General features: G+C 36.2%; 1 protein-coding gene across 10 annotated transcripts in view; it reads right to left on the bottom strand.

Annotated features, from left to right (window-relative positions):
* Positions 1–27,549, bottom strand: part of FUT8 (fucosyltransferase 8) — a 332,211-nt gene that overhangs the window by 20,884 nt on the left and 283,778 nt on the right. For all 10 annotated transcript variants that reach the window (XM_061429157.1, XM_061429161.1, XM_061429158.1 and 7 more), the window contains one exon: positions 4,713–4,959. In XM_061429157.1, coding sequence (XP_061285141.1) covers positions 4,713–4,959 — 247 coding nt within the window. The remainder of the gene's footprint in view (positions 1–4,712; positions 4,960–27,549) is intronic.

The raw sequence follows: 27,549 nt of genomic DNA, 5'->3' as shown, positions 1-27,549 counted from the left end.
GGCATTATGGACGTTTCCATTTCTTTTTAAAAAAAAATTTATTTATTTTAATTGGAGGATAACTGCTTTACAATATTGTGATGGTTTTTGCCATACATCAACATAAATTGGCCCTTCTCTCACATCCCTTCCCACCCTGTCCCTCCAGGCTGTCAAAGAGCACCAGCTTTGGGTGCCCTGCATCATACATCAAACTTGCACAGGCTATGTTTTACACCTGGTAATGAATATGTTTCAATGCTATTCTTTCAAATCATCCCACCCTCTCCTCCCACTGAGTCCAAAAGTCTGTTCTTCATGTCTGTGTCTCCTTTGCTGCCCTGCACATAGGATCATCAGTACCGTCTTTCTTCCAAATATATGTGTTAATATACAGTATTTATCTGACTTATTTTACTCATATAGTAGGCTCCAGGTTCATCCACCTCATGAGAACTGACTCAAATGTGTTGCTTTTTATAGCTGAGTAATATTCCACTGTGTATATATACCACAACTTATTCTGTGGATGGACATCGAGGTTGCTCCCATGTCCTAGCTCTTGAAAATAGTGCTGCAGTGAACATGGGTATGTGTGTCTTTTTCAATTCTGGTTTCCCCATTTATGTACATTTAAACCAATTTTTCTTTCATTTTCAACGTTAGAAAAAATAAAACCAATATTAAAAAATTCAAACACATGTATTCGAAATATATTTGCATATTAATACAAGGGGGATTAGAATATAAGTCTTTGAAAAATGCTTTAAAGAGAAAGTAATTGGCCAATCAGAAGTAAATGGGAGATTCTAGAGTTAGACTGTATATAAGGCAGCAAATACCAACCAAAAAACTAGAAGTAATTTTAAATATTTTTGACAATAAAGGATGTCAAGACTCACAGTTATTATTATAGAACATTAAATATATCATTTGTAATGTTTTGATGCCAAGTTTTCTTTTTCTTCATTTTATCCTGTGTTATCACTGTAACAGCAGCTTGTAGAGTTTAAAGCTAAGTTAAACACAGACCTGCAAGGATAGTCTCTATAGCACAATCAAGGCAAGGCAAATTTTTTAAGAGTTCTTACTATTTTAAGTTCATGGAACCATTCCTTTTTTTGTTGTAGGTATAATGAATTTCCTTTCTCTGCTGTTTTACCCTACCAAATACAAGCAGAGACTAATCTCATCTGTCCTATTTAAGAAAAGCTCAAAAACTGTGAAATTGTAGAACTGGGGACACAAAGGAGTTACACTATCTTGCACTGAATAAGGCCTCAACTTTCAACAGTATTTTAATGAAATTAAGAATAACAGTAATCATAGTTGGTTTTCATAAGTTAAAACACTCCTTACATTTGCCCTTTCTACAACCCCTCTCTTCCCAAGTTACTAAACCACTGCTCATAAAAAGAAAAGAACAAGGTAGATTTGTTTCCTTTTAGGTCATAATATATGAGCAAGTCTTAAGTCAAGCCTGGGCTTCCCTGGTGGCTCAGATGGTAAAGGATCTGCCTGCAATGCAGGAGATCCAGGTTCGATCCCTGGGTTGGAAGATCCCCTGGAGAAGAGAATGGCATCCCACTCCAGTATTCTTGCCTGGAGAATTCCATGGACAGAGGAGCCTGGCGGGCTATAGTCCATGAGGTCACAAAGAGTCAGATATGACTGAGCGACTAACACTTTCACATTAAGTCAAGCCTGCTGCTGCTGCTGCTAAGTCGCTTCAGTTGTGTCCGACTCTGTGCGACCCCATAGATGGCAGCCTATGAGGCTGCCATTTATTATGAATCTGGAGTGAGGATTCAGTGTCATTGGAGTTACTCTGTCATCTTCACGGCTATTCTTTCCTTTGCATTTCAGATGATAGTCCAGATGTGAATACTAGCATATGAGCACCTATTGTATCACATCTTTTCCTTTTCACAATCTTCTTAGTCACTGGTTCTCTCAGGAAATTTGGAATTGCTCATTGTGCTCCGGAGATGAAATGGGACAGAAAGAACAATTCCACTGAATTTCAATGAGAAGTTTCATAAGAAGAAACACTACTTGAAATTCTGATTTTTACCATGCATTTGTTTTAGTACCATTTAGAACAGGGGTCCTGAGAAGGCGATGGCACCCCACTCCAGGACTCTTGCCTGGAAAATCCCAAGATGGAGGAGCCTGGTGGGCTGCAGTCCATGGGGTCGCTAAGAGTCGGACACGACTGAGCGACTTCCCTTTCACTTTTCACTTTCATGCATTGGAGAAGGCAATGGCAACCCACTCCAGTGTTCTTCCCTGGAGAATCCCAGGGACGGCGGAGCCTGGTGGGCTGCCGTCTATGGGGTCGCACAGAGTCGGACACGACTGAAGCGACTTAGTAGCAGCAGCAGCAGAACAGGGGTCAGTAACTTATATACATATGAAGATGAAGGCACAAGTGGAAAAATGGGAAAGGAGATCTATAACAAAAAGGAACAATCAAAGGAAGAGGAGCAGAGTACTACTAAGCAATTCTCTCAGTTCTCCAAGTATTCCTAAAACTAGGCCTGGACCAATAATTTCAGAGGACCTTAAATGGAATTTCATGAAAGAATTAGAATGTTAGATCTGTGAAGGATATAGAATGTATCTCTTTCATCTAACAGTTAAAGAAACTGATGCCTCTGAAGACATTTCAGGAAACACAATGACAACATAAGGCAAAAAGGAATGTTGGTTTCTTTCACTGCATTTCAGCCCAGTCTTGTAAAGTAAAAGTTACTTGTGTGCCTGATTTTCATTATCACAGCTCCTCGAGGGCAAGGAATCTGATTTTATTTATTCCCAGTTCCACCAAACACAACAAATGAATGAATGAATGAATGATGGGTAGACACAAAAGTCTATTATTGTGTTAATAGATACGTATTATCTAACCCAGTGCTTTTTTTTTTTTTTTAATACACAAAGAGTGACAATTAACGAAGGCCGAGGATAACCAAGTAAGTTGTCCAAAGTCACACAACTTGCTAAGTTGTAGAAACTAGTCTGGACTCCTAGATTCTTGAATTCTAGTGCACCCCTCTTTCAGACAACACACTACCTCAGTGTGCAAATAACTTAGTTGTCTGCAGAACTTCAAGTTCCTGTATTTGGTCAATTCTCAATGTGGGGGATGCTCCATGAAAACTTAATAAAGTTATCTTTCTGCTATGTAAAACTACAGGTTATCCAAACAAAGTTAAGAAGCTTTAAGTCCTGGTTTTGCCTTTATAAACTCTGGAACTGTGGGAAGAGATTTTCTGTAAAATGGTCATCTCTGCCTACTTCACTGGACTGTGTTACAGGATCACTGAGATAATGCAGTTGAAGTTATTCTGGTAATGTAACTACTATCCTGCATCCTTCTCCACCTTGAAAATTCTGTTCTAACACTGTGGTTCTGAAGGCTTTCTTGATCCAGAAAGTACATTTCCCCTTCCCTGACTTCTCATAAGACTTTTATGCTTTTCCTCAGGGCATTAATCACATTCTCCCGGTATAATGTTAGTTGTTAAGTCTCTTTTCCCATGGACTGTAATGAGTTGAAAGGAGTCATTTAAAAAAAATTAATCTTGGTCCCCCACAGTAGCAGGTATTCAATAAATGTTCTGCAGATAAGTGAATGAATCAACACATGTATTAATATTAATCAATAGCTGACTTTATTACAAACAATAGAAGCTGCAGAATGCCACAGTCTAGCCTACAAATCTATTTTCAGGAATTACTTAAGCATCAGTCTCTGAAAGGTAATAACATTTTACAGTGTATTTTCTCCTTACAGAACCAAAATCCTTTTTTCATTCTTATATTATCACATCATCATTTTTAGGGGAGGTATTACCTTTCCTATTTTACAAATGGAAAAAAAATCAAAGCTCAATAATGCTATTATTAAGTAACTTGACCCAGAATTAGGGAACAGGCAGGAGTATTACCAAGGTCACTTAACTCATATTCTTTCCTTTAGGCAAAGAACATTTCCTGTGGTGTGAAATCTGGCATCAGGACACAGAAAAACTCATTCATAACTTTTTATGTATGGGTATAGGACAGAGCACATGCTTGTGAGCTAAGGTGTTCTTTTGGACTTTTTTTGCTTCCAAGATTTCCTGATACATTTCCTTTAACATAAGCATGAGACTGAATACATATATAAACAGTAATTACTAAGTGGGCTAAGAGACAACTTTAAATAACAATTTCAACATTATCTTACATTACAAATGAAATCTTTGTTCTCAAAATGGGTTCCAAAACAAAAAAGAAAACAGAACATCAAAAATGCAAAATAATCACCAGTGGCAATGAAAGAAACCTAAGAATAAGGCGTAAAAAGAAAAGCTATAAATGTGAGGGCCCCATCTCATGGCCCTCTTAGAGTAAGATAGGAAGCATGTACAGTATCTAAAATATTCCCAATAAAATAAAATTTTGCTTGTTTCCCCAGGAGAGACAGCTAATTCAGAAATATGTTTTAATATATTTGCTGAATGAATAAATGAACAGATTATTAAGTGACTAAATGATGATGACTCAGCTGTTCTAAGTGAACAAAGGAAGAATGATCTCCCTGTGACCTAAGGTGAACACTGGAACCTCTTTTTGGGGTGTGGCTATGAAAATTATACTAAACCTTGTAACATTCATACTGTACTCTAAAGTTATGTACCCCTGTTACCACATATCACTTTGGGAGAAACAAATCATATTCTTACCCAATAACCGGATGTTTGAAGCCTAGCTTCTTGGTGGCCTCTTCTATTTCCTTTTCTAGCCAAGGCTGCGGGCGGATCAAGTATTTGACAAACTGGGACACCCACCACACTGCAGGATCACCATGGACTCGTACAAGCCGATCTGCAAGGTCTTCTGGTACAGCCAGGGGTAGATATGGAGGACGAGGATGAAGACTGTCCACAATGGGGAGCTCGACTACCTGTACATTTTTGTCCTTTATTTCACCTGAGGGAATACCAAAGCATATCATCACATTGTATTGTGTGTACAACTACCATTTGACAAGAACTCACTCTGGGTGCTTTTATTGGCGCAGAAACTCTAAAGTATTACAATTTTCATTTTATAGAGGAAGTTAATTAAGTAACTTGCCTTCGGTACCAGAGTAAAAGTGACAGAGCCGAATTTCACATTGAGGTTGGTCTGCCTCTCAAGTGTGTGGCCTTTTCTTTACTACCATAATGGGCTGCCATATCAATACCTCATAACCCAGATAAAGATGGTTTCCAGCACTTCAAGCAGCTAATCAGAGAATAACCATATTGTCAGTGGACACGTTCCCCTAGGCAAAGTCCTGTTTTTCATAACTGTTTTTCTTTTTAAAATTTGTATTGCAGTACCACTGACTTACAATGTTGTGCTACTTTCTGCTGAATGGAGAAGGACAAATATCAAAGGATAGTGCTTACATGTGGAATCTATGATTGTTTGTTTTGAATTAGACAAAGAGTTCTCAAAACTTCCAGCATGTCATGATAGCAAATGGCTCTTGCATACTTTTATGACAGAGCACAATGACTCTGGAGATATCTAAAGATTACAATTTTAAGACAAGTATCTCTTTTAAAGAAACAAAATAAGATAGTTCCAGAATCTTTTTTTGCCTGGCCAAAATTAGACCTATTATATTTTCAATGATGACCATAATAGAATCTGTGTTTATTGTATACCTGAATAATTTTAATTTCAAGTTAGAAAAGAGATAGATAATTGCTGTAAATTATGATTAGTTTTGAAATTCAACTTCTATGTACCATTAATGTTACTGCTGTTCTATCAACTTTATAATACATTGAGAACAAACCAAGATGTTATAATCAGCATCCTCAGAGTTTATGTCACATTTTAAAGACCACATAGTATTAATAATAACTAGAAAACACAAACATACTAGGCAGAAAGATTTCACAAATATAAAATATACTGACTTAAATCTTAAGTAACAAAATATATTAACCTAAACATACAAAATAACTCCAGTTAAGATGTTGTCATTGGGCATAATAAATTAGAATCACAGTTAATCACTGGGCCATTAAAGAAAGAATGTATTTGTAGTGAGCACACCTAAAATATGTTTGAAATATATTCACCAAAATGAAACACAGTCCTTAAATTTTGTTTTTCTATACAGGAAAAAGTGTTTTAAAATAAATTACATGATCTGGGTATGTCACTCAAACCAACTGTATGGTTATTAGAAAGTCAGTTGTAAAACTAAGGATTAGAAACATCTGGTTAATATTTTCACTGATATGTAAAACTCATTTCAGGAGTCTTAGAACAAAACCCTTGACACATAATATATGTTGAGTGAATAAATTAGAATAAACAAGTTTACCACCAGTACTGGAGTTCACCTTGTATGCCAGTTAAGAAAGAGCTGGGCACCTTTATCAGATGAGAAACTGTAATTAAGAGTGTTTAGGGAAACTGTGAGCTGTATTTTAAATTAAGCTCTAATATCTCCCTAAGGCAAGGAAAATTAGGGTGCTTTCCCCAGTGTGGAGATGATAAGTAGTATATGTATGAGAAAGAAAAAAAAAAACTAAGGTAAAAAGCTAGCCTTTTCTTATAAAAAACAAAGAGAAAAAAGAAGGAAAACCCTAGCTTCTCCTATATGACCATAAACAAAAGCAAAATTAGTAGAGCTACTTTCTTTTTGTAATTTCTTCCTGAAAAGGTTATGCTAAATTTCCCATGTAATTAGCTCCAAACTTCACTCAAGAGAAAGTATTACCTTCTATAAATAATTGTCCCAAGGCCTTAATTTCCGTATAGCTAGCTCTATTGACTATTTCATTTCAGAAATGAAAACTATGCTTGCACCTTCAAGACAAAGAACTCAGTATATTTGTATTGACTTATTTATTCATTCACTTGTTCAAATATTTACTGAATACTACACCAAGCCACTTGATGAAAGTGAAAGGGGAGAGTGAAAAAGTTGGCTTAAAGCTCAACATACAGAAAATGAAGATCATGGCATCCGGTCCCATCACTTCATGGGAAATAGATGGGGAAACAGTGGAAACAGTGTCAGACTTTATTTTTATGGGCTCCAAAATCACTGCAGATGGTGACTGCAGCCATGAAATTAAAAGACGCTTACTCCTTGGAAGGAAAGTTATGACCAACCTAGATAGCATATTCAAAAGTAGAGACATTACTTTGCCAACAAAGGTCCATCTAGTCAAGGCTATGGTTTTTCCAGTGGTCATGTATGGATGTGAGAGTTGGACTGTGAAGAAGGCTGAGCGCCGAAGAATTGATGCTTTTGAACTGTGGTGTTGGAGAAGACTCTTGAGAGTCCCTTGGCCTGCAAGGAGATCCAACCAGTCCATTCTGAAGGAGATCAGCCCTGGGGTTTCTTTGGAAGGAATGATGCTAAAGCTGAAACTCCAGTACTTTGGCCACCTCATGTGAAGAGTTGACTCATTGGAAAAGACTCTGATGCTGGGAGGGATTGGGGGCAGGAGGAGAAGGAGACGACAGAGGATGAGATGGCTGGATGGTATCACTGACTCGATGGACATGAGTCTGGGTGAACTCCAGGAGTTGGTGATGGACAGGGAGGCCTGGTGTGCTGAGATTCATGGGGTCGCAAAGAGTCGGACATGACTGAGCGACTGAACTGAACTGAACACCATGCCAAACACTGTGCTAGTCAGAGTACAGCCTATAGAGTGATGACATGGTTACTGACTTTCAAGATTTCCAGTTCAAAAACCTCACTCAGAACCAGACTGCTTTTGGTGAAACGAATAAACAAAGGAACACACAACACCATCATCACCAACAAACATGCTATCCAAAACATATCAATACTCAGTTATCCAGTAAAATATTAAGAAACGGGTATTCATAAATGAAAAAAACTGTCATAGAATAAAATTTTAGCCTCCTCAACAATGACATATTTCAAAATGAAAGAAAATTACATTGTACATGCTAAGTTGGAAGTTCTTTTCTTTTACTTGGTTTGCCATAAAACATTTTTATTCTATTGGAATACACATTCAAAAGAATTTAAACCTGGAACAGATCCTAGAGATAATCTTATTCAGTTTTCTAAACTTTAGTCATTTATGTACCATCTTTGTAATTTCTGCCATATCCATATGTACCATCTGTACTATTTAATGTTAAAAAATCCACTTTTTAAAAAGTTAAATTGATTTACTTTGTATATGGTAACTGAAACTATAACTTTGCTACAAACAAAACTATGTTATTAAATTTTATACAAATTCTCTTGCTTATAAAGGGCTCTAAGTTCAAGCCAGATTTCTATTTTTTAAAAAATTTATTTGGCTGCATGTGGCACACAGGATCTTTGTTGGATCATGCAAGATCTTTTGTTGCAGTGCCTGGACTCTCTAGTTGTGGCAGGTGGGCTACAGAGGCCGCAGGCTTCAGTAGTTGGCATGTGAGCTCTCTAGCTGTGGCACGCAGGCTCTGGGGTGTGGGCTCAGCAGCTGTGGTGCGTGGGGTTAGCTACTCTGTAGCGTAAGGGATCCTAGTTCCCTGACCAGGGATTGACCTGCGTAACTCTGCATTGCAAGGCAGATTCTTGATCACTGGATCACCACGGAAGTCCCCAGATTCTATTAAAAGACTGAATGAGGAATAACTCAGCTATGTGAGTCAATGTTTAATTTTTTTTTTCTTTTCAGAAAACTGCCTGACATTATCTTATATGCCACCTAAAGTCACTTCTAGTAATCTGTGGTAGGTTTCAGAATTTTGGGAAACACACATTTAAACCCCCTCATTTTCCAGAGGAAACAGATTAAGAGTGGTCAAGAGAATTTCTCAAAGGTAATCAGACTCTAGTGCTTACTCTACTATACTATATTCTGCTTTCTGGAACATGCATTTTAAGAAAAAAGCATTTAAGTACATCCCTGTTTACCAATGAAGAGTGCTCTGTCATTCTACTAAGACTGTTGTTTAGCTGCTAAATTGTGTCTGACTCTGTGACCCCACAGACTGTAGCCTGTCAGGCTCCTTTGTTCATGGGGTTTCCCAGGCAAGAATACCAGAGTGGGTTGCTATTTCCCTCTCCAAGGGATCTTCCTGACCCAGGGACTGAACTCTCATCTCCTGCACTGCAGGCAGATTCTTTACCAGTGAGCCATGACAGAAGCCCAGATTAAGACACCAGCGTTGGTTTAAAAAAAAAAAAAAAGTGCTGCATCAGTCTTCTAGCAAGAGAATATTTTAGATATACAAATTATACGTTAAGTTAGCACTACTCATCTGTAAAGAACCAGTGCAAACTAGCCTGGGTGTTACACCACTGACTGCCCAGTTCAACCTGAATTGATACAGTCATTATTAATTATCTCAGATTTCAGATGACCTCTCTGGTTGATAACCCTATTTTATCAGGTCATTCTCTTTGCCAAGGGCAGATTAAGACTCAAAAAGCTTGTTAGTACACAACAAGCCTGTTCTCTGGCAGGAGCATAGGTAGCTCTTTGTAAGGGATGATCTTCTCAGCTACAAGCAAGTACTTCTAGAAGAGCCCTCCTCCCTGCTAGTCAATCCATAACAGCTCCATTTAAAAGCATTACTCTGCTACTATTTTATGTAGCATAAATCGGAGACACTAGCCCTGCAGATAGTCAATTAGAGTTATTAGTCTTCAAAAGAAAGGGCTTTAGAAGCTTAATATCCACCATAGCTAGACAGCATATTAAAAAGTAGAGACATTACTTTGCCAACAAAGGTCCGTCTAGTCAAAGCTATGGTTTTTCCAGTAGTCATGTACGGATTTGAGCTGGACTATAAAGAAAGCTCAGTGCCGAAGAACTGATGCTTTTGAACTGTGGTGTTGGAGAAGACACTTGAGAGTCCCTTGGACTGCGAGGAGATCAAACCAGTCAATCCTAAAGGAAATTAGTCCTGAAAATTCATTGGAAGTACTGATACTGAAGCTGAAACTCCAATACTTCGGCCACCTGATGAGAAGAACTGACTCATTGGAAAAGACCTTGATACTGGGAGTAATTGAAGGTGGGAGGAGAAGGGGATGACAGAGGATGAGATGGTTGGATGGCATCATTGACTCGATGGACATGAGTTTGAGTAAGCTCTGAGAGTTTGTGATGGACAGGGAAGCCCGGCATGCTGCAGTCCATGGGGTCGCAAAGAGTTGGACATGACTGAGTGACTAAACTGAAGTGATAAATTAATGAGCTTTGCTGTAATGAAAAATGTTTCAAGGATGTAAAGATTTTGGGCCCCAGTCCATAACACTTCTTCTGTAATTACTGTCTTGTGAGAGAAGCAGAACTCAGGAAGGGGCACTCTCCTAAAAACAGAATTCGTGGAGCTCAGACTGGTCAAAGCAAAGACGTCTGGAATAGGGTTGTCAGTTGAGAAAAATCTTCAAAAGACATCACTATCTAGAACTTTAATTCACTTGTGGGGAGAAGGGAGTTATTAGTAACTTTTTGGTGATTCTGAATCAGAAAACCTGTCTACTTTTTGGACTCAAGCTTCTTAAAGAGATTTCCCTCAATACCCACATAGGTTCTGGCTGCCTCCAAATAAGTACAATGAGATAGAATAAGGTTTTAATTCTCCTCCTAAGTGTGGTCTTGAATGGGTCTAGCAGCTAGGTGCCATCCCATTCAACAGCCATACCAAAGACTCTGTCAACTGCTGGGACTCATGGCTCCACTGGAGGCTAGAGCAGGGAGCAACATCAAACAAAATATAGCAAAGCAAATGCCTATTCATAACGTACCATGACTGTGTGCACCGTGATTAAGAGTATAGGCTCTGGAGTCATAAAAATTGGAGTTCAAATTCTCTATCAGCTAACTGTTGTGTGATCTTGGATAGGTTATATTTAACTTCACCCCTTTTTCTTCAGCTGGAAAATGGCATTGATAACAGCAATTTTCTGATATGTAAAATAGGGTTAATAATAGTATCTTACTCGTCAATAACTCAAGTTATTCTGTGGATGAGATATTGCATGGAGAAAGCTGAATACAATGCCTGATTCACAGTAATTCTCAGAAAATGTTAGCTCTTATCCTGGGACCAATTCTGCTGAACAATTCTCAAGAACCTGGCTATTGTTAGGTCCAGGAAGAGATTATTTGCCAAAATATCATATCCTCTGAAAAATACATCAAAGTGCCCCATTTCAATGAGCCAAAGATATGCTCCCAAATACAGCAGATAAGGACATATAAGATATACACCCAAAGTAAATCTTGTTCATACTGTTTACCACAGGCAATAACAACTGAACACAGACTGAACAGCAATTCTGATCTATGTGAAAATTCTGATATTCTATCATCACTATCTTGACCGAAATTCTGTGCTATACTGAAAGCTCAGAACAGCAGTAAGTTGTCTAAACTGGTAAACTTCCTGCTCATGTCACAGCAAGGAATTTATATGCTTAAATTATATCCACAAAGACTATCTGGACTTTGGGGATTTACATTTTCTTTGCCACAATGTGGGCAAATATGACTGATTAAATTCTTACTCAACTTTCCGAGACTTGTTAGAGAAGGTATGAGTAAAAAGACCAAAAGTTAACCACCTGTGTTGATACCTCCAGAGGCATGGTGGGTGGGGGTTGTTTGTTTGATTTTCTTTAATTTATAGGTGGCCGTTTAAAAAAAAAAATCACATAAATATGCAAGATCTGTTCTTTGGGATTTTAACATGACATTAATATTTATATCCTTATTTAATGGATGAGCTCTGTTCTCATTTAAAATATGAAGGAAAGATACACTATTAAAAAATGAACATCTGGGCCACTTTCCTTTTGTTTTTCAACCACTGCGGCTGATAGAGATCTCTTCCTGAACTTGAATGAACAACTGTCATCTGTCATATGAATTCCGTCACTGCTCTACATAAGCAACAACTCAAAAGACTGTTATTACTTCCAGTTTGAATGCTTGAACCAGTTGAGTGAAAAGTTCCAAATTCAATCATATGAAACACACTGCAGTGTTAGCAACATTCTTAAGAATTAGCATATCACTATGTGAACGACTATGCAGCATTCTTATGAGGTGCTTGCTGCTTTTACTAGCAACAGAAATGCCTTGCAAAGCAATCAGGCTCATGGTTCACTGACCTCAATGATATTCTGACAGGCTTAACTCTGGATCGAGGACTAAAAGAACAGCTAATGGAAAATATGCAATAGCTTAGTGAATTATGCAGTTCAGGATAAGGTAGGCAGGACAGTGTCAAAAGAAAAAAGACCAAACATATTTGTTTGCTTCATGGCACTAAACAGGATTCCTGAAGTCGTTCTTAATGTTTCTGAAACAAAATTAGTCATTTAACCTTCATATACATATATGTTACTTTGCCAAGAGGTTCCAGACAGTCCACAGACACTATGTTCATAAAGGGGATGCTGACAACAGCTTTTTTTTTGATGATTCACATTGTGCAGGTCCTATAACTCCATGACTAGAGGTTTGGGGGAGTTTTTTGTTTTTCAGGAATACCTTCTTCTAACTTAGAACCTTCTTCTAACCCAAAGGATCCCAGAGAATCCTAGAATAGCTTTTCTCATTGGTAAGAAACATGGAAACGGAGAAGAGAAAAGCAGCAGAAACAAAGACAAACTGCAATTTCATCAAATTTAATAAAGAGCCAAACCCCAACCTCTTTCCCCAATGATTGAAAAAAAAAAAATCACGTGAAAAAAAAAATCACGATTCCACTCTCATATTCCTCTTATTCTTTCATCACATGTCATGTCTCCTTGAAAGAAAGAGCCAGGAGGAAGGACCTCAAGGTAATAACAGCCTTTCATTCCTTGAGAATCCCGGGAAGAAGTGAAGGGGTAAGCAGGTGTGCTGTCAGGCTCTTGCAGAACAGAGCTGTCAGGTGGCACGCTGTGCTCCCTTTTGCTGTGGGGGTTTTATAGCTGTCTCTGTGGTCAGCAAAGAGTTGAAGAGTTAGGAATGTGATGTTTCATGTTGACTTTATAGCTACTTGTAATTTTACACTAAGTTATCATCCAATTATGTTACATCAGAAAAGCCTAATTAAGGTTCCTTGGTGATAGAGTAACGGTCCATCCTAAAACCCTAAGATGCAAGAATTATAACAAGAAATTTTGGTTATTTCATGAGAGAAGGAAATGAAAATACACTCATGTTGGAAGAAGGAAATAATAACAAAACAGTTAAGACTTTTGTAGGATGTGAGGAAAAAAGACAACTTAATCAAGTATGGTGCTGTGTTAAAGTATTACAAATTACTGATAAAACAGACAAATATATTAGCTTACTAAAATAGGAACAACAAACCTTCCTTACAGTGTATGCTGTGTGCTTAGTCGCTCAGTCGTGCTAGACTCTTTGTGACCCATGGACTGTAGCCCACTTCCCTGGTGGCTCATATGGTAAAGAATCTACCCGCAGTGCAGGATACCTGGAGTTTGCTCAAACTCATGTCCACTGAGTTGGTGATGCGGTCCAACCATCTCATCCTTTTTTATCCCTTTCTCCTCCTGCCTTCAATCTTTCCCAGCATCAGGGTCTTTTCCAATGAGATGATCCCTACTATTTCCTATTATATGCAACATATTTTTCAACCTGTAGACAGTTACCTATCAATAGGCCACGAAGTCTTAATCTGGTAGATCTCTAAATCAGAGGCCACTATTTATCATAATCCTATCTTCATTTCAACTGATAAACGGTCTGGCAGGGATGAAGGTCCAGAGTCTGTTCTTCCCATATGCTTTGCTCCTTCTCAGTGACTTCTGCCATAAGCCATTTCTAAAACAGCTCCCACATCCACCCCCTCCCCACTGGACCTCTCCATCAGCATCTTGAATCAAGAGGTGACACTTGCTGAACACCAACCATATGCCAGGTTCTACACTAAACATTTTCCATAACATTATCCTAATTAGTCCACAAAGTCCTTATGTGGTGAGTACTCGCTTATCCCCATTTTACAGATGAAGTTAAGTAACCTGTTTAAGGTCATCTAGCAAGCACTCAGAAGTTGAACTTAGACATTCTGATTTCAGAGTTTAAAGTCTTACTCCATTCGTATTCCACTCCCTTAAAGTTTCAGAGAAGGCCAAAATACCTCTCATGGAATGAAAGAGAGAGAGGGGAGAGGGCCAGGCTCCAGGTGTGAGTTTAAATAGCAAGACAAAGGAAGAGGTAAGGCAGCTCCCACAGGTAAGATCTAGATCTATCTCTGCAGAGTGCACTGGATCTAGAAATTTAATGTTAAAGTGAAGGACATAAAACACTGATCATGTGTACTCATAAAACTATCCGAAGATGTGAGTTGTGGCTTAACAAAACAATATCATTCATTGTTATTTTGGGTTCACACTTGGGATCTCCCAAGAAATGAAACAGTAATTAAAGACAGCTGATCTCAACTTTAAATTATTCATATGAAATAAAGTGCTTGTTAGTCAATTTAAAGCTAGGGTTAGGAGTTAATAATATCTTCACAATTTGACTGTAAAAAGAAAGTATGAATTAGCCAACCAATGACAGTCTTATTTCCTAATAATGATAAAATAAGCTTTCCATGAAGAAGAAATAGCCTACTTCATAACATAGAATATGGAAGCAAAGTTGTTATAAAAGATTTATTAAACTTATAAATAATTCTATTATTTATTTACATACTTTCAACGATTAAACATTAAAGCAAAAAATATTATGCAATCTAAAATATTTCTGTCCTTAAAAAAGCTTCTACTTTTAATTTCTTAAGTGGTATATTAGGGATAAATAGAAGTAAATAAATTTCAACTTACTCACGAAAACCTTATAAACTGACTGAAGTATCTACTGTTGATGATATGATCCAAGAGTTATGGTATAATAATTGATGGCATCCAAAATAATCATAAAATAAATACAAGTATTTGTATTTTCAGAAACATTTCCAGCCTTGATTATTATAAAAATTAACTTTATTCATGTCAGTGGAATTTCTGAAAAATTAAAAAATATCACAAAAAGAACTTCTAGAGGTGATACAAAGTAATTTTTACTAGGTTGAACATACATGAAAGAGGAAATCACAATTATGCTTGTATGTGTATAAATCTGTGAAGTTCAACTACTCCATCTTAAGAATAAGGAGAAATAATGTTTTTTAAGAGGACAGAGATCTTCCAAATGATAAGAGGAGAAGAAGAGAATCATTCTCTTCTACCTGAAAAAATGAGAGCTAAGAGGGGATACGTTCAAAGCCTATAAAAATCATGAAAGATTTAGATAATGTGTTCAAGATGTACTCCCCAAATCTTAGAATTAGGAATGTTTCACTGGTGCTTGAAAAAATAACTTCAAGAATAAATAAAGTCTAATTTTACACAATAGGTGAAATTCTTACAGAACTCATTACCCCAAGAGAAGATAAAAGTCAGATTTAATATGTTTGGGGGAAAATATAAATGTTCAGACCTTGATATCATGGATGGCAACTATATCTCTTATGAAATGTCAGTGAGAACTGCTGCTAAATCAGAGTTCTGAATTGGATGAATCAATAATATGACCCTAAATGCCCTTTTTAGGCTTCAATGCACAGGAAACAATATATACAAGATAATAAGACTGCATTACATTTTGGTTCTAAAGGATGCTTTCTCTTTGTGTACTAACAAATTGTTATTTCTTTTCCTTTCAGTTGGAGATAAGGGGTAGATATACCCTTGAAACAGAAGAAGATAAAAGGAGGAAGAATATAATATTACTTATGCCTGCTGATACTGCTTACTTGGTTAGAAAAGATTATAAAATTCATAAAATAAAGGATATTGGAATTCTGACATTGGTACCTCATAGTTAAGTTTTGTAGGACAAAACTTGTACATGATAATTTGCTTTTGTCAGTATCAAAAAACCAGAAAATGGATTCACTGAGAGGTCACTGGTAGCAGGACTAGAAACCTGGTCAAAATAGCTCAAGTGAAAAAGAAAGAATATAAGGGAATTGCCAAAAAAAAACAAAAAACAAAAAACAAAAACAAGTACAACTGTATTTTACAGAAAATGAGAAACCTGTAATTTTTTTTTTTACCATGGTCTGTGCAGGTCAGCTACACTCTGCTAAGTGACTTCTCTCTTGTCAGTGCCCCATCTTGTAGTCATCAGCTTGAGTCTACAGGATTTTACAACTTAGTCTCACCCTTAGATAAGCAGAGTCTCTTGTAAGGATATTAACATTTACTGAGACCATGTGCTGAATACTGTGCTAAATGCCTATGAATATTATTTCTCTTAATTACAAAAATTACCCTACAGGACAAGTATACTTACAGATGACCAGTGGAGTTAGAAGACAGACCCACCAGACTCCAGAGCTGGTGTGCTCAAGTGCAAGATTAGATTACCTGCCAATAGGTAACTTGTTGGCACACCCCAGCCTAAAGGGTTAGTTTCTCAGAGTCAGATACTCATTCTGGCCTCTACATTTGTGAATATACCTGTGCATGTGTGTGTATGGATGCATGCAAGAGGGGAGGAGTGGTTACAGGATATCCATAAAACAGTAAAGGGCTGTATTGCCCAAAGAGATGTTTTCAGATGAAGTGTGGGGACATAAAAACTGATGTATAGTAAATCTTTGACTTTTAGGAATTTATTATTTTTTCCTGTTTCGGTTCATTTTGATATTTGGCAAAACTAATACAATTATGTAAAGTTTAAAAATTAAAATTAAATTAAATTAAAAAAAATTTATTTTCTCATAGAAAAAATGTATTATAGGCATGAATCACATTATCATCTCAACAGTGTTCATGTAGATTTGTTCCTATTATCATAATCATAGTAAAAATATGACTATAAATGTCTATTCACAAGTTGCTCTCCTAACCTAAACTGAAGATCAGTAAAGAGGAAAAACATCGATTTCTACCTTCCAGAAAAACATCCACTTCTGCTTCACTGACTATGCAAAAGCCTTTCAAACTGTGAAAAATTCTTAGAGAGATGGGAATACTAGACCCAGGTTAGGGACGGGAGGAGACAGGGTGACAGGATGAGATGGCTGGATGACATCAGAGACTCGATAGACATGAATCTGGACAAACTCCGGGAGATAGTGAAGGGCAGGGAAACCTGGCGTGCTGCAGTCCATGGGGCCACAAACAGCTGGACATGACTGAAGAGACTGAACCAACAACAACAGCTAAAAAAAACTGCCTATTTAAGGAGTGTCTAAGAAAATCTAAAAACAAGGGAGACAAAAAAACGAGGATACTAGAGGAAAATTTAACGTTGGCTACCACAGCTACCACAGTTTAATAGTAAACACAGCCTAAATCCTAACCAGATTAACATAAAACCTCACACTAAAGGCCCATCTATTTCAGTTCTGCGTTTACATAATTCATTATGTTCAGTTTTCAACACAAAATTGTAAGATATGCTAAAAGCCGCCCCCCCCCCCGAAAAAAAAAGAAAAAAAAATCAGACTGAAGGAACAAAGCAACCACTGGATCCAGATTTATGTATGGCAGACATTTTAGAATTATCAGACCAGGAATTTTAAATAACTATGATTAACATGTTAAGAATTCCAATGAAAAAAGTGAACAATTTGCAAGAAGAGATAAGTAATGTAAGCAAAGAGATGAAGACTCTAAGAAAGAACCAAAAAAAAATGCTAGAAATGAAAAACACTAACAGAAATGAATGTGTTTGATGGGTTCATCAGTAAACTGGACACGACTGAATGAAAGAATCAATGAGCTTGAAGATAATCACAATATAAACTTACAAAACTGACTGGAAAGAGAAAAAAAAATGAATGAAACAGAATATCCAAAAACTGAGACAATTACAAAAGGAGAACATACATGTAATGGGAATGCCAGAGGAAAAAAAAGAGAGAAAGAAAGAGAAGAAATATCTGAAGTAATAATGCCATGAAAGTGAAAGTGAAGTTGCTCAGTAGTGTCCAACTCTTTTGGACCCCGTGGACTGTAGCCTACTAGGCTCCTCTCTCCAGGGGGAGATTCTTCAGGCAAGAATACTGGAGTGGGTTGCCATTTCCTTCTCCAGGGGAGCTTCCCGACTCAGGGATCGAACCCGGGTCTCCCACGTTGCAGTCAGATGCTTTAACCTCTGAACCACCAGTAATGCCATAGAGATTTCCAAAATTAATGATAACAACAATCCACAGATCTAGAAAGTTCAGAGAATATACTAAGCAGGATAAATAAATAAAAAATCTATATCATGAATGTTATATTCAAACTACAGAAAATCAAAAAAAAAATCTTGAAACAAGTCGAGGAGGTAGGGGAGAATCTTATCAATAAAGGAACAAGAGTAAGAATTACATAAGCCTTCTTTTCAAAAACCATGGAAGCAAGAAGGGACTGGAGTAAAATATTTTGCTTTTAAAGAGTGAAAAATCAGCTGCTTAGAATTCTGATGGTATGGGGAGGGAGGAGGGAGGAGGGTTCGGGATGGGGAACACATGTATACCTGTGGCGGATTCATTTTGATATTTGGCAAAACTAATACAATTATGTAAAGTTTAAAAATAAAATAAAATTGGAAGAATAAAAAAAATAAATAAATAATAAAAAAAAAAAGAATTCTGTATTCAGTAAAACTTCCTTCAAAAGTCAAAAGAGACTTTCTCAGACAAAAATTGAGGGAAACTGTCGCTAGCTTCAGAGAGAAGAAAATATGTCAAAAACTCATATATACATACATACATATATAGCAAAGAGTGTTAAAGAAGGGATAAATGAAAGTTAAATAGAATCTTTTCTTTTTCTTATTCTTTATTAATCTGATAACAGTTTGTTTAAAGTAATAACAGCAACAAAATATTTCATGATCATAACTTATGGATAAGCTATGCTTCAAAAAACTAAGATGATGGCATTCGGTTCCATCACTTCATGGTATATAGATGGGGAAAAAAATGGAAACATTGACAGATTTTATTTTCTTGGGCTTCAAAATCACTGAAGGTGACCACAGCCATAAAATTAAAAGATGCTTGCTCCTTAGAAGAAAAGCTATGATAAACCTAGGAAGCGTACTCAAAAGCAGAGATATCACTTTGCTGACAAAGGTCCATATAGTCAAAGCTATGGTTTTTCTAAGTCATGTACAGATGTGAGAGTTGGATCGTAAAGAAGGATAAGTGCTGAAGAACTGATGCTTTTGAAGCCTGATGTTGGAGAAGACTCTTGAGAGTTTCTTAGACAGCAAGGAGATTAAACTAGTTAATCCTAAAGGAAATCTACGGAAGGACGGATGCTGAAGCTCCAATACTTTGGCCATCTGACGTGAAGAGCCCACTCATTAGAAAAGACCCTGATGCTGGGAAAGACTGAAGGCTGGAGGAGAAGGGGACAACAGAGGATGAGATGGTTGGATGGCATCACCAATTCAATTGACATGAGTTTGAGCAAACTCCAGGAGATAGTGAAGGACGGGGAAGCCTGGCGTGCTGCCATCCATGGGATTGCAAAGACTCGTACATGACTGGGTAACTGCACAACAAGCTTATGGATAAGTGAAATAAATGCTAACAGTGCTTTAAGGAATGGGAGGGAAGATTTGGGACTACTCTGTTATATGGTATTTGAAGTGCCCATGAAGTGGTGGTATACTGTTATTTGAAAGTAGACTTGTAGTAGTTATAAATCTGTGTTATAATCTTTAGGGTAACTACTTAAAAGAGAAGTTGTAATTTATATGCTAAGATAAGACAGAAAATGGGGTCATTATAATGATCAATTAAAACCAGAGAAGGTAGATGAATAGAGGAAAGTAATAAAGAATCAAGGTCAATAAATGGAAAAGTCACAAGTATGGTTTATATTAATCCAACTTTATCAATAATCACTTTAAACGTATGTGGCCTAAATACACTAATTAAAAGACAAGAACTGTCAGAGTGGATCAAAAAGCAAGGCCCAACTACATGCTGTCTATAAGAAACCTACTTTAGGTATGAAGACACAGAAACATTAAAAGTGAAGGTATACACAAATATATACTGTGCCAGTATTAATCAAAAGAAAGGTGGAGTATCTCTGAATTTCAGACAAAGCAATGAAAATTGTAAGTGATAGAGAAGTGCTGTGTAATGTTCAGGCGCACAGTCGTGTCCAACTCTTTGGGACCCCAAAATGACACGGGGTCCGTTCTCCAGAAAGACATTATGATCCTTAAAATGTATGTGCCTAATAAACAGGTATAAGACTATATGAGGCAAAATCTGTTAGAACTGCAAGAATTCGTTATTTATTTTAATTCAAAGATTATTCACAAATTCACTACTATAGTTAGAGACTTCAATATCACTCATTCAGTTACTGACAGAACCAGGAGGCAGAAAATCAGTAAAGATATAATTGAACAGGATAGTATCATCCATCAAGTGGATCTAATTGACATTTACGGAATACTTCATCCAGTAACAGTAGAATGCATGGTCTTCTTAAGCTTAAAGGGAAGATTTGCCAAGTTAGAGCATACTCTAGGCCATAAAACAAACTTTAACAAATTTAAAAGAACAGATATCATAAGAAGTATGCTCTCAGACAACAATTAAATTAGATGAGAGATCATTAACAGAAACATAGCTAGAAAATCCTGAGATATTTGGAGATTAAACAGCACACATAAATAATACAAAAATCAAAGAAGAAATCTGTGGAAATTAAAAAACTTTTTGAACTAAATGAAAAAAAGACATCAAAATTTGTGGGATGCAGCAAGAGCAGTACTTAGAGAAAAATGTATAGCATTAAATGCATTAAAAATAATTTTTAAAAAAAGAGACAAAATCAATCATCCAACTTAGGAAACTGGAAAAAGAAGAATAAATTAAGTCCAAAGTAAGAAGAAAAAATATCAAAGAAATTGAAAGAGGAGAAAATAGAGAAAATTCAACAAAATTAAAAGCTCATTCTTTGAAAAGGGCAAATAAATGGATAAACCTCTAGTCAGGGTAAAAAGAAGAAAAGACACAAATAAGGTCAATTCTTCCAACTCAATCTGTAGATTTAGCACAATCCCAATAAAAACCCCAGCATACTACTTTCTGAATAGCAACAAAATGATTCTAAAGTTTACATGGAGAGGCAAAAGACTCAAAATAGCCATCGCTGTTGAAGAAAAAGGACAAAGAGGACTGATACTACTTGACTCACTAAAAAGTGACCGTAATCAAGACTGTGGTACCAGCGAAAGAATACACAAACAGATGAATGGAGCACAACAAACAGCCCAGAAACAGACGCACACAAATAAAGCCAACTGATCTTTGACAAAGGAGCAGGGGTAATCCAACAGAGAAAGGACAGTCTTTTCGACAAATGGTGCTGGAACAACTGCATACCCACATGAAAAAAAAATCTAGACACTGACCTTACACCTTTCACAAAAAATAGACCATAGACCTAATATAAAATGCAAAACCGTTTGAGAAGAAAAAAAATCTAACGGGTCTCTGGTCTGTCAATGAGTTTTCAGATGTAACACCAAGAGCACAATCCATAAAAGAAAAAATTGAAAAGCTGGACTTCATTAAAATTAAAAATTTCTACTCTTCGAAAGACACTGTTAAAAGAATAAAATGAAACCCACAGATGGACGAATATATCTGATAAAGTACTTATATCCAAAAATTTAAAAGAGCTCTTAAAACTCAACAATAAGAAAATAATCCTATGATAAAATAGATAAAGAACTGAACAGACATCTCAACAAAGAAGATATATAGATGGTGAATTAGCATATGAACTGATGTTTGACATTAGAGGTCATTAGACATTGCAAATCAAAATGGGATACCATTACATGCCTATTAGAATGGCTACAATCTAAAACAGTGACAAATACTGGGGACAAGGTAGAGCAACAGAAACTCTCATTCATTGTTTCTGGGAATGTAAGATGGTACAACTACTGTTATGGACTCAGTGCTGTGTCCCCTCGAAATTGATACATTGAAGCTCTAACTCCCAGTGTGATGATATTAGGAAGTAAGGTCTTTGGGAGGCCCCACTGATGGGATTAGTGCCCCTAAGAAGAAGAACAAGAGACAACAGAGATTTCTCACTCTTATCACATAAGGACATAGCAAGAAGGCAACTGCCCACAAGACAGGAAGAGGATCCTTAAGAAGAACCAAATTTGCTGGCATTTTCATTCTGGACTTCTCAGCCTCCAGAACTGCAAAAAATAATGTTTTGTTTAAGCCACCCAGTCTGTGGTATTTTGCGACAGCAGCCTAAGGAGACTAACACAGCCACTTTGGAAAAGAATTTGGCAGTTCCTTGCCTTATGACCCAGCAATCCCACTGCTGGGCATACACACTGAGGAAACCAGAAGGGAAAGAGACACGTGTACTCCAATGTTCATCGCAGCACTGTTTATAATAGCCAAGACGTGGAAGCAACCTAGATGTCCATCAGCAGATGAATGGATAAGAAAGCTGTGGTACATATACACAATGGAGTATTACTCAGCCATTAAAAAGAATACATTTGAATCAGTTCTAATGAGGTGGATGAAACTGGAGCCTATTATACAGAGTGAAGTAAGCCAGAAGGAAAAACATAAATACAGTATACTAACGCATATATATGGAATTTAGAAAGATGGTAACAATAACCCGGTGTACGAGACAGCAAAAGAGACACTGATGTATAGAACAGTCTTATGGACTCTGTGGGAGAGGGAGAGGGTGGGAAGATGTGGGAGAATGGCAATGAAACATGTAAAATATCATGTAGGAAACGAGTTGCCAGTCCAGGTTCGATGCATGATGCTGGATGCTTGGGGCTGGTGCACTGGGACGGCCCAGAGGGATGGTATGGGGAGGGAGGAGGGAGGAGGGTTCGGGATGGGGAACACATGTATACCTGTGGCGGATTCATTTTGATATTTGGCAAAACTAATACAATTATGTAAAGTTTAAAAATAAAATAAAATTGGAAGAATAAAAAAAAAACAAAACAAAAAAAAAAAAAAAAAAAAAAAGAATTTGGCAGTTCCTTACAGAGCTAAACATAGGCTTACCATACAACTCAGCAATCCCTCTCTTAGGTCTTTAACCAAATTAGTTAAAAATGTACGCCAACCCAAAAACCTGCACATGAGTGTTTATACCAGCTTTTTTCATGATTGCCAAAACTGAAAGCAGCAAAGACGTCCCTCAATAGGTGAATGGATAAACAAACTGTGGTACTTCCACACAATTCAGTGTTCTCAGCAACAAAAACAAATGAGCTGGCAAGCCACAAAAATACATGGAGGAACCGTTTAGTTTTAAAAAAGCAATCAGAAAAGACTTCATAACATATGATTCCAACTATTTGACATTCTAGGAAGCAAAATCATAAAGACAGAAAAATCAGTGATTGGCAGAGATGGTAGGTAAAGACAGGAGTGAATAGGTGGAACATGGAGCTTTTAGGGCAGTGAAACTATTCTGTATGATTATGTAACGGTCGATTCAAGACATTACGCATTTAGCAAAACTCACAGAACTATACTGCATGAAGACTGAACCCCAATGTAAGTTATGGACTTTAGTTAATAATATGTATCAATATTGGTTCATCAATTATAACGAATGTACTGCATCAGAGTAAATGTTAATAACAGGGGAACTGGACCCTGGAGAGAGATAAGGGGAGGAAAAAGAGCAAACACTGTACTTTCTAATAAATATTTTTATAAACCTAAAACTGCTCTAAGAAATGAAGTCTATAAATTAAAAAACACAGGCATTCAAAACAAACTAAAAGAATACACATACTACATTTTAAAATTTATTTTAAAGTAATTATGTCAAGTAGAATGAATAAATTTAGCATTAAGAGAACAACAATATGATCCAGATGAAATTATATCCAGAAAATTCTAATTGCTGGTACTTTATCCAGTTAACACAATCTCTAATCCTTCTTTTTAGTTGTTTTATATTAATTAAAAATCATGCTAGCTCCCTTTGGTGTTGTTTTCTAGAGAGAACAAATGATAAAATGCGTTAAAAATTTAAAAAGAGGTATCATAGAAACTATTAAAGATTATTAATGATGAGAAAAGATAAAGAGGTTTCCTTTGAATGAAGAGGGAGTTAGGCTTGGGAAGGATTCAATGAAACCTCTAACTAACTAATGAAGGCTAAACTTATCACAAATTACAAGCACAAAGAGAGTGTTCTATTAAATCAAAGGCTTTTTCAGTTGAACTGGAAGGCTACGTGGAGAAGCAGCTTAAATTCAATAAAGTATGAGTCATAGGTTACCTGAAACCTCTTTCCCGGGAAGAAACTTGTTCTATCTGGAGGTATTTAATTTCTACATCAGTGTAGATACTTTCAAGTTCACGACTTTAAGAATTTTCCGGTCAATATTGATATGAAGGTTATAATTTGATATAAGTGGAAAAACAGCTTTCTCTCTCTTCTATGGCAAACAGACACAAAAAACTTGCCCTTACATATAATAGTTCCTTTTTGCTAACTGATAGAATTTTAAGGCCTAAAAGAAATCAAAGAAATAATCAAGCCCCTTTATTTACTGTCTCCAGACTCTTGTTAATAAAACAAAGCAACTCTTAAAATTAACACTAATCCTTTATTGAAATGGCTTTCATGTAATAATGTCATACCCATAATAGACCTCAGCCATTCACTTAAGCCCATCTAAGTAGCTTGATCAGATTCCATTAAAATAATGTATGATTTCTTTAATTCCAGCATGACTTAGCTACAGATTTATTTCATACTGAACTTTAAAAAAAAAAATGGATTCAAGAACAGGTGTCTCAGGCTAGATTTGGGGCTGCATAAATAAGCTTTGTGTTAGGGGATGATAAGAATACATTTAAAATTTTAATTGAAGAATGCCAGGCACCAGAGGCAAAGAGCGTGCAATTTTTAAAAATGCTAAATAAAGCCAGCTGCCAAAAAGGGCAAGCTCACTGAGATTACAGCTGTTCACTATCATGCAACAATAATACAAAAGTTCTCTATTTCTTGAGGTATGTCTTATCCACTTGGTGGACTATGGCCTTTGCACATCATTTCTGTACTCTGGGGTTAGGTTACCACAGCATGGCATAAAACTATTCAAAGTGAAGGAAAAATGACTTTTTGCATATCTACCATTTAATATTATGTATATTCATATCTCTTCTAATTAATTTAGGAGATTGAAAATACATGTTGTCTCTCATTCCAATAACAAAAGAGACTGTAAAATAACAAGTAAGGGGGAAAAAAAAAGAGCCTGAGCTTTTCACCTTCTCCTTATTTCTGGTAGTCACTAATCAAACCACAGAAAAGAGAAAGGACAGGAGAACAAGAAATGGCCTTTCAAAAATTCCACAAATCAAAGTCTTTTTGTAAGTAGCTCTTACCTGTGGTCTCTGTTACAAATTATTTAAACATGGAATTGAATAACATATTCAAAACATATTATGTTTTATACTAAAAAGGCAATAACTTTAAAATGTTAGTTTGCTCTTGACAACAGATAATTTTCTCAAAATACAACTCCTGGAATAATTTATTTCCGTTATTTTAAAGAATGACATAATAAGATAGAAGGTTCAGGCTGTTTCTTAGGCACAATGCAAAGATTTCATTCAAACTTTTCCCAAATGATTCTTTTCCCTTCTTTTCCTTTAATCTGCTCAGCATACTCTAATGACCCAGGCAATTCATTTCAATGAGACAGAACTGCAAGGCAGTCTATAAGAAATGGTATGGCAAATGCTTCAAATTACATAAGTTTTCTTATGCATCTTTGGCCACTCCTAATTTTATTCAAATTCATAGATAAGTCTGCTACTAAAACAGAGAGAAACATGTTTAAATAGTTAAGGACATATTACAGTTGTTATATTAAAATATGTATTAGTCTTTTTGTTAAACAACTGAAAATGCCACTGAATATACAGTTTTATATAAAACCAATTCTAAACATTTATATCAACATAGAACATAGAAACCACAATTGCTATTTATCACTAATGTATATTTCTTTTCAGGCTAAAAAAAAAAGTTCAAAGAACAGATTTCATTTAATCAAATGAGAAACATTTAAATTATCCACAGCAGACCAGAAACAGTGATTTGTCCATATATACATTAATTAGTTCAGTACTAACATATTAACATTAATGACCCAGAAAAAGGAGCTTAAAGCTATTATCAGATTTTTAAAATGTCACAAATATAGACATAACATTTACTATTCATATAATGGATGCCTATCTGCACATACTACAAAATTAGGGAATCTTTATGCCTCCCTTGCTTTTATTTTTGGTGTCTGGAATACTGTTCAACTGACATGGAACAATTTATCCTTTTTTCCTCTTTGAAAAAATTCCCCCATATCCAACCATTTGATTAATAATTTAACGTCATATTCTAAATTACATTAGCAGAAAAATGCACCTCTAGTTTAATACTTTCATGTGTGTTTAATTTAAAAAGTACAAATCTTTCAGGGTGACATTCATTGTTTATATTATTGGCACACAGGGTTGAGTAATAATAACAATGTCAATCCTATGTCATATACTCAATTTAATCAAAACATTTCCTAACAAGCAATTCTATATTAACTTAATTACTTTTGCTGATATTCTTCAAAAGCATGGTTACATTTGTTTGCCACAAACTGTTGCTAATGAGTTATAAAATTATGTGTTGAATTCCTATAAATACAAAACCTATCACAGAAATTGCAATTACTCTGAATGTAAACATTGATTTTCAGTTTTACCTATTCAGTGACAGTAGTGAATGAATGTAAAATATAAGGTTTTATTTAACTAAATCACAAACATTTTCATACCTTTATAGCTGAAAAAATACCTCCATCTAAGTATCTTCTATCAAATTTGTTTTGGAGTTCCTTGAGAAATACAACATAATTAGCTATCCGACTGATTTTTCAGTCACATTCTACTAAACTGAGAAGCAGATGGTTTAATGCTCTCTTCCACATAACTCAGCAAATCATGGGCAGAAGGGGAAACGATGCCCAGGAGTTCTGATACTTTGGCACTGCTCCAAGTAAGATATAATAGGCACATAGCATTAAAAACAACAACAACAACAACAAAAAACCCACACATCATTCCAAGCACTTCAAGTGTGCAGAATTCTATATCTAAGATTTCTGGTCATTTTACAGCTTTTCCAAAACCAGTTCAAATGCCTTTTTTTTTTTCATTATTTTGGCTGGACTGACTGTACCTCCCAGTCTTGGGAAGGTATGTATCCTGGTTTGTTTGTATCTTTATAAACTACTAACCACATGTTGCCTCATGAAACAAATTTTGAAAAATGTTTGTGTTAATCTGTTATTTAGACTGAAAGCTTCTTGAGAACAGGGACTCCATCCTAATTATTTACACTGAGATTGGCAAAATTTTCAGATTCTGAGGTCAGACTGGGGGATTTCTTATTATCTCTAGCAAATGATTAATCTATATAAAATATGAATAATGATGGCACCTATCATAAAGGTT

The sequence above is a fragment of the Bos javanicus genome, chromosome 10, assembly GCF_032452875.1.
Source record: "Bos javanicus breed banteng chromosome 10, ARS-OSU_banteng_1.0, whole genome shotgun sequence".
Classification (NCBI taxonomy): domain Eukaryota; kingdom Metazoa; phylum Chordata; class Mammalia; order Artiodactyla; family Bovidae; genus Bos; species Bos javanicus.
This window is presented reverse-complemented; position numbering and strand designations above follow the sequence as displayed.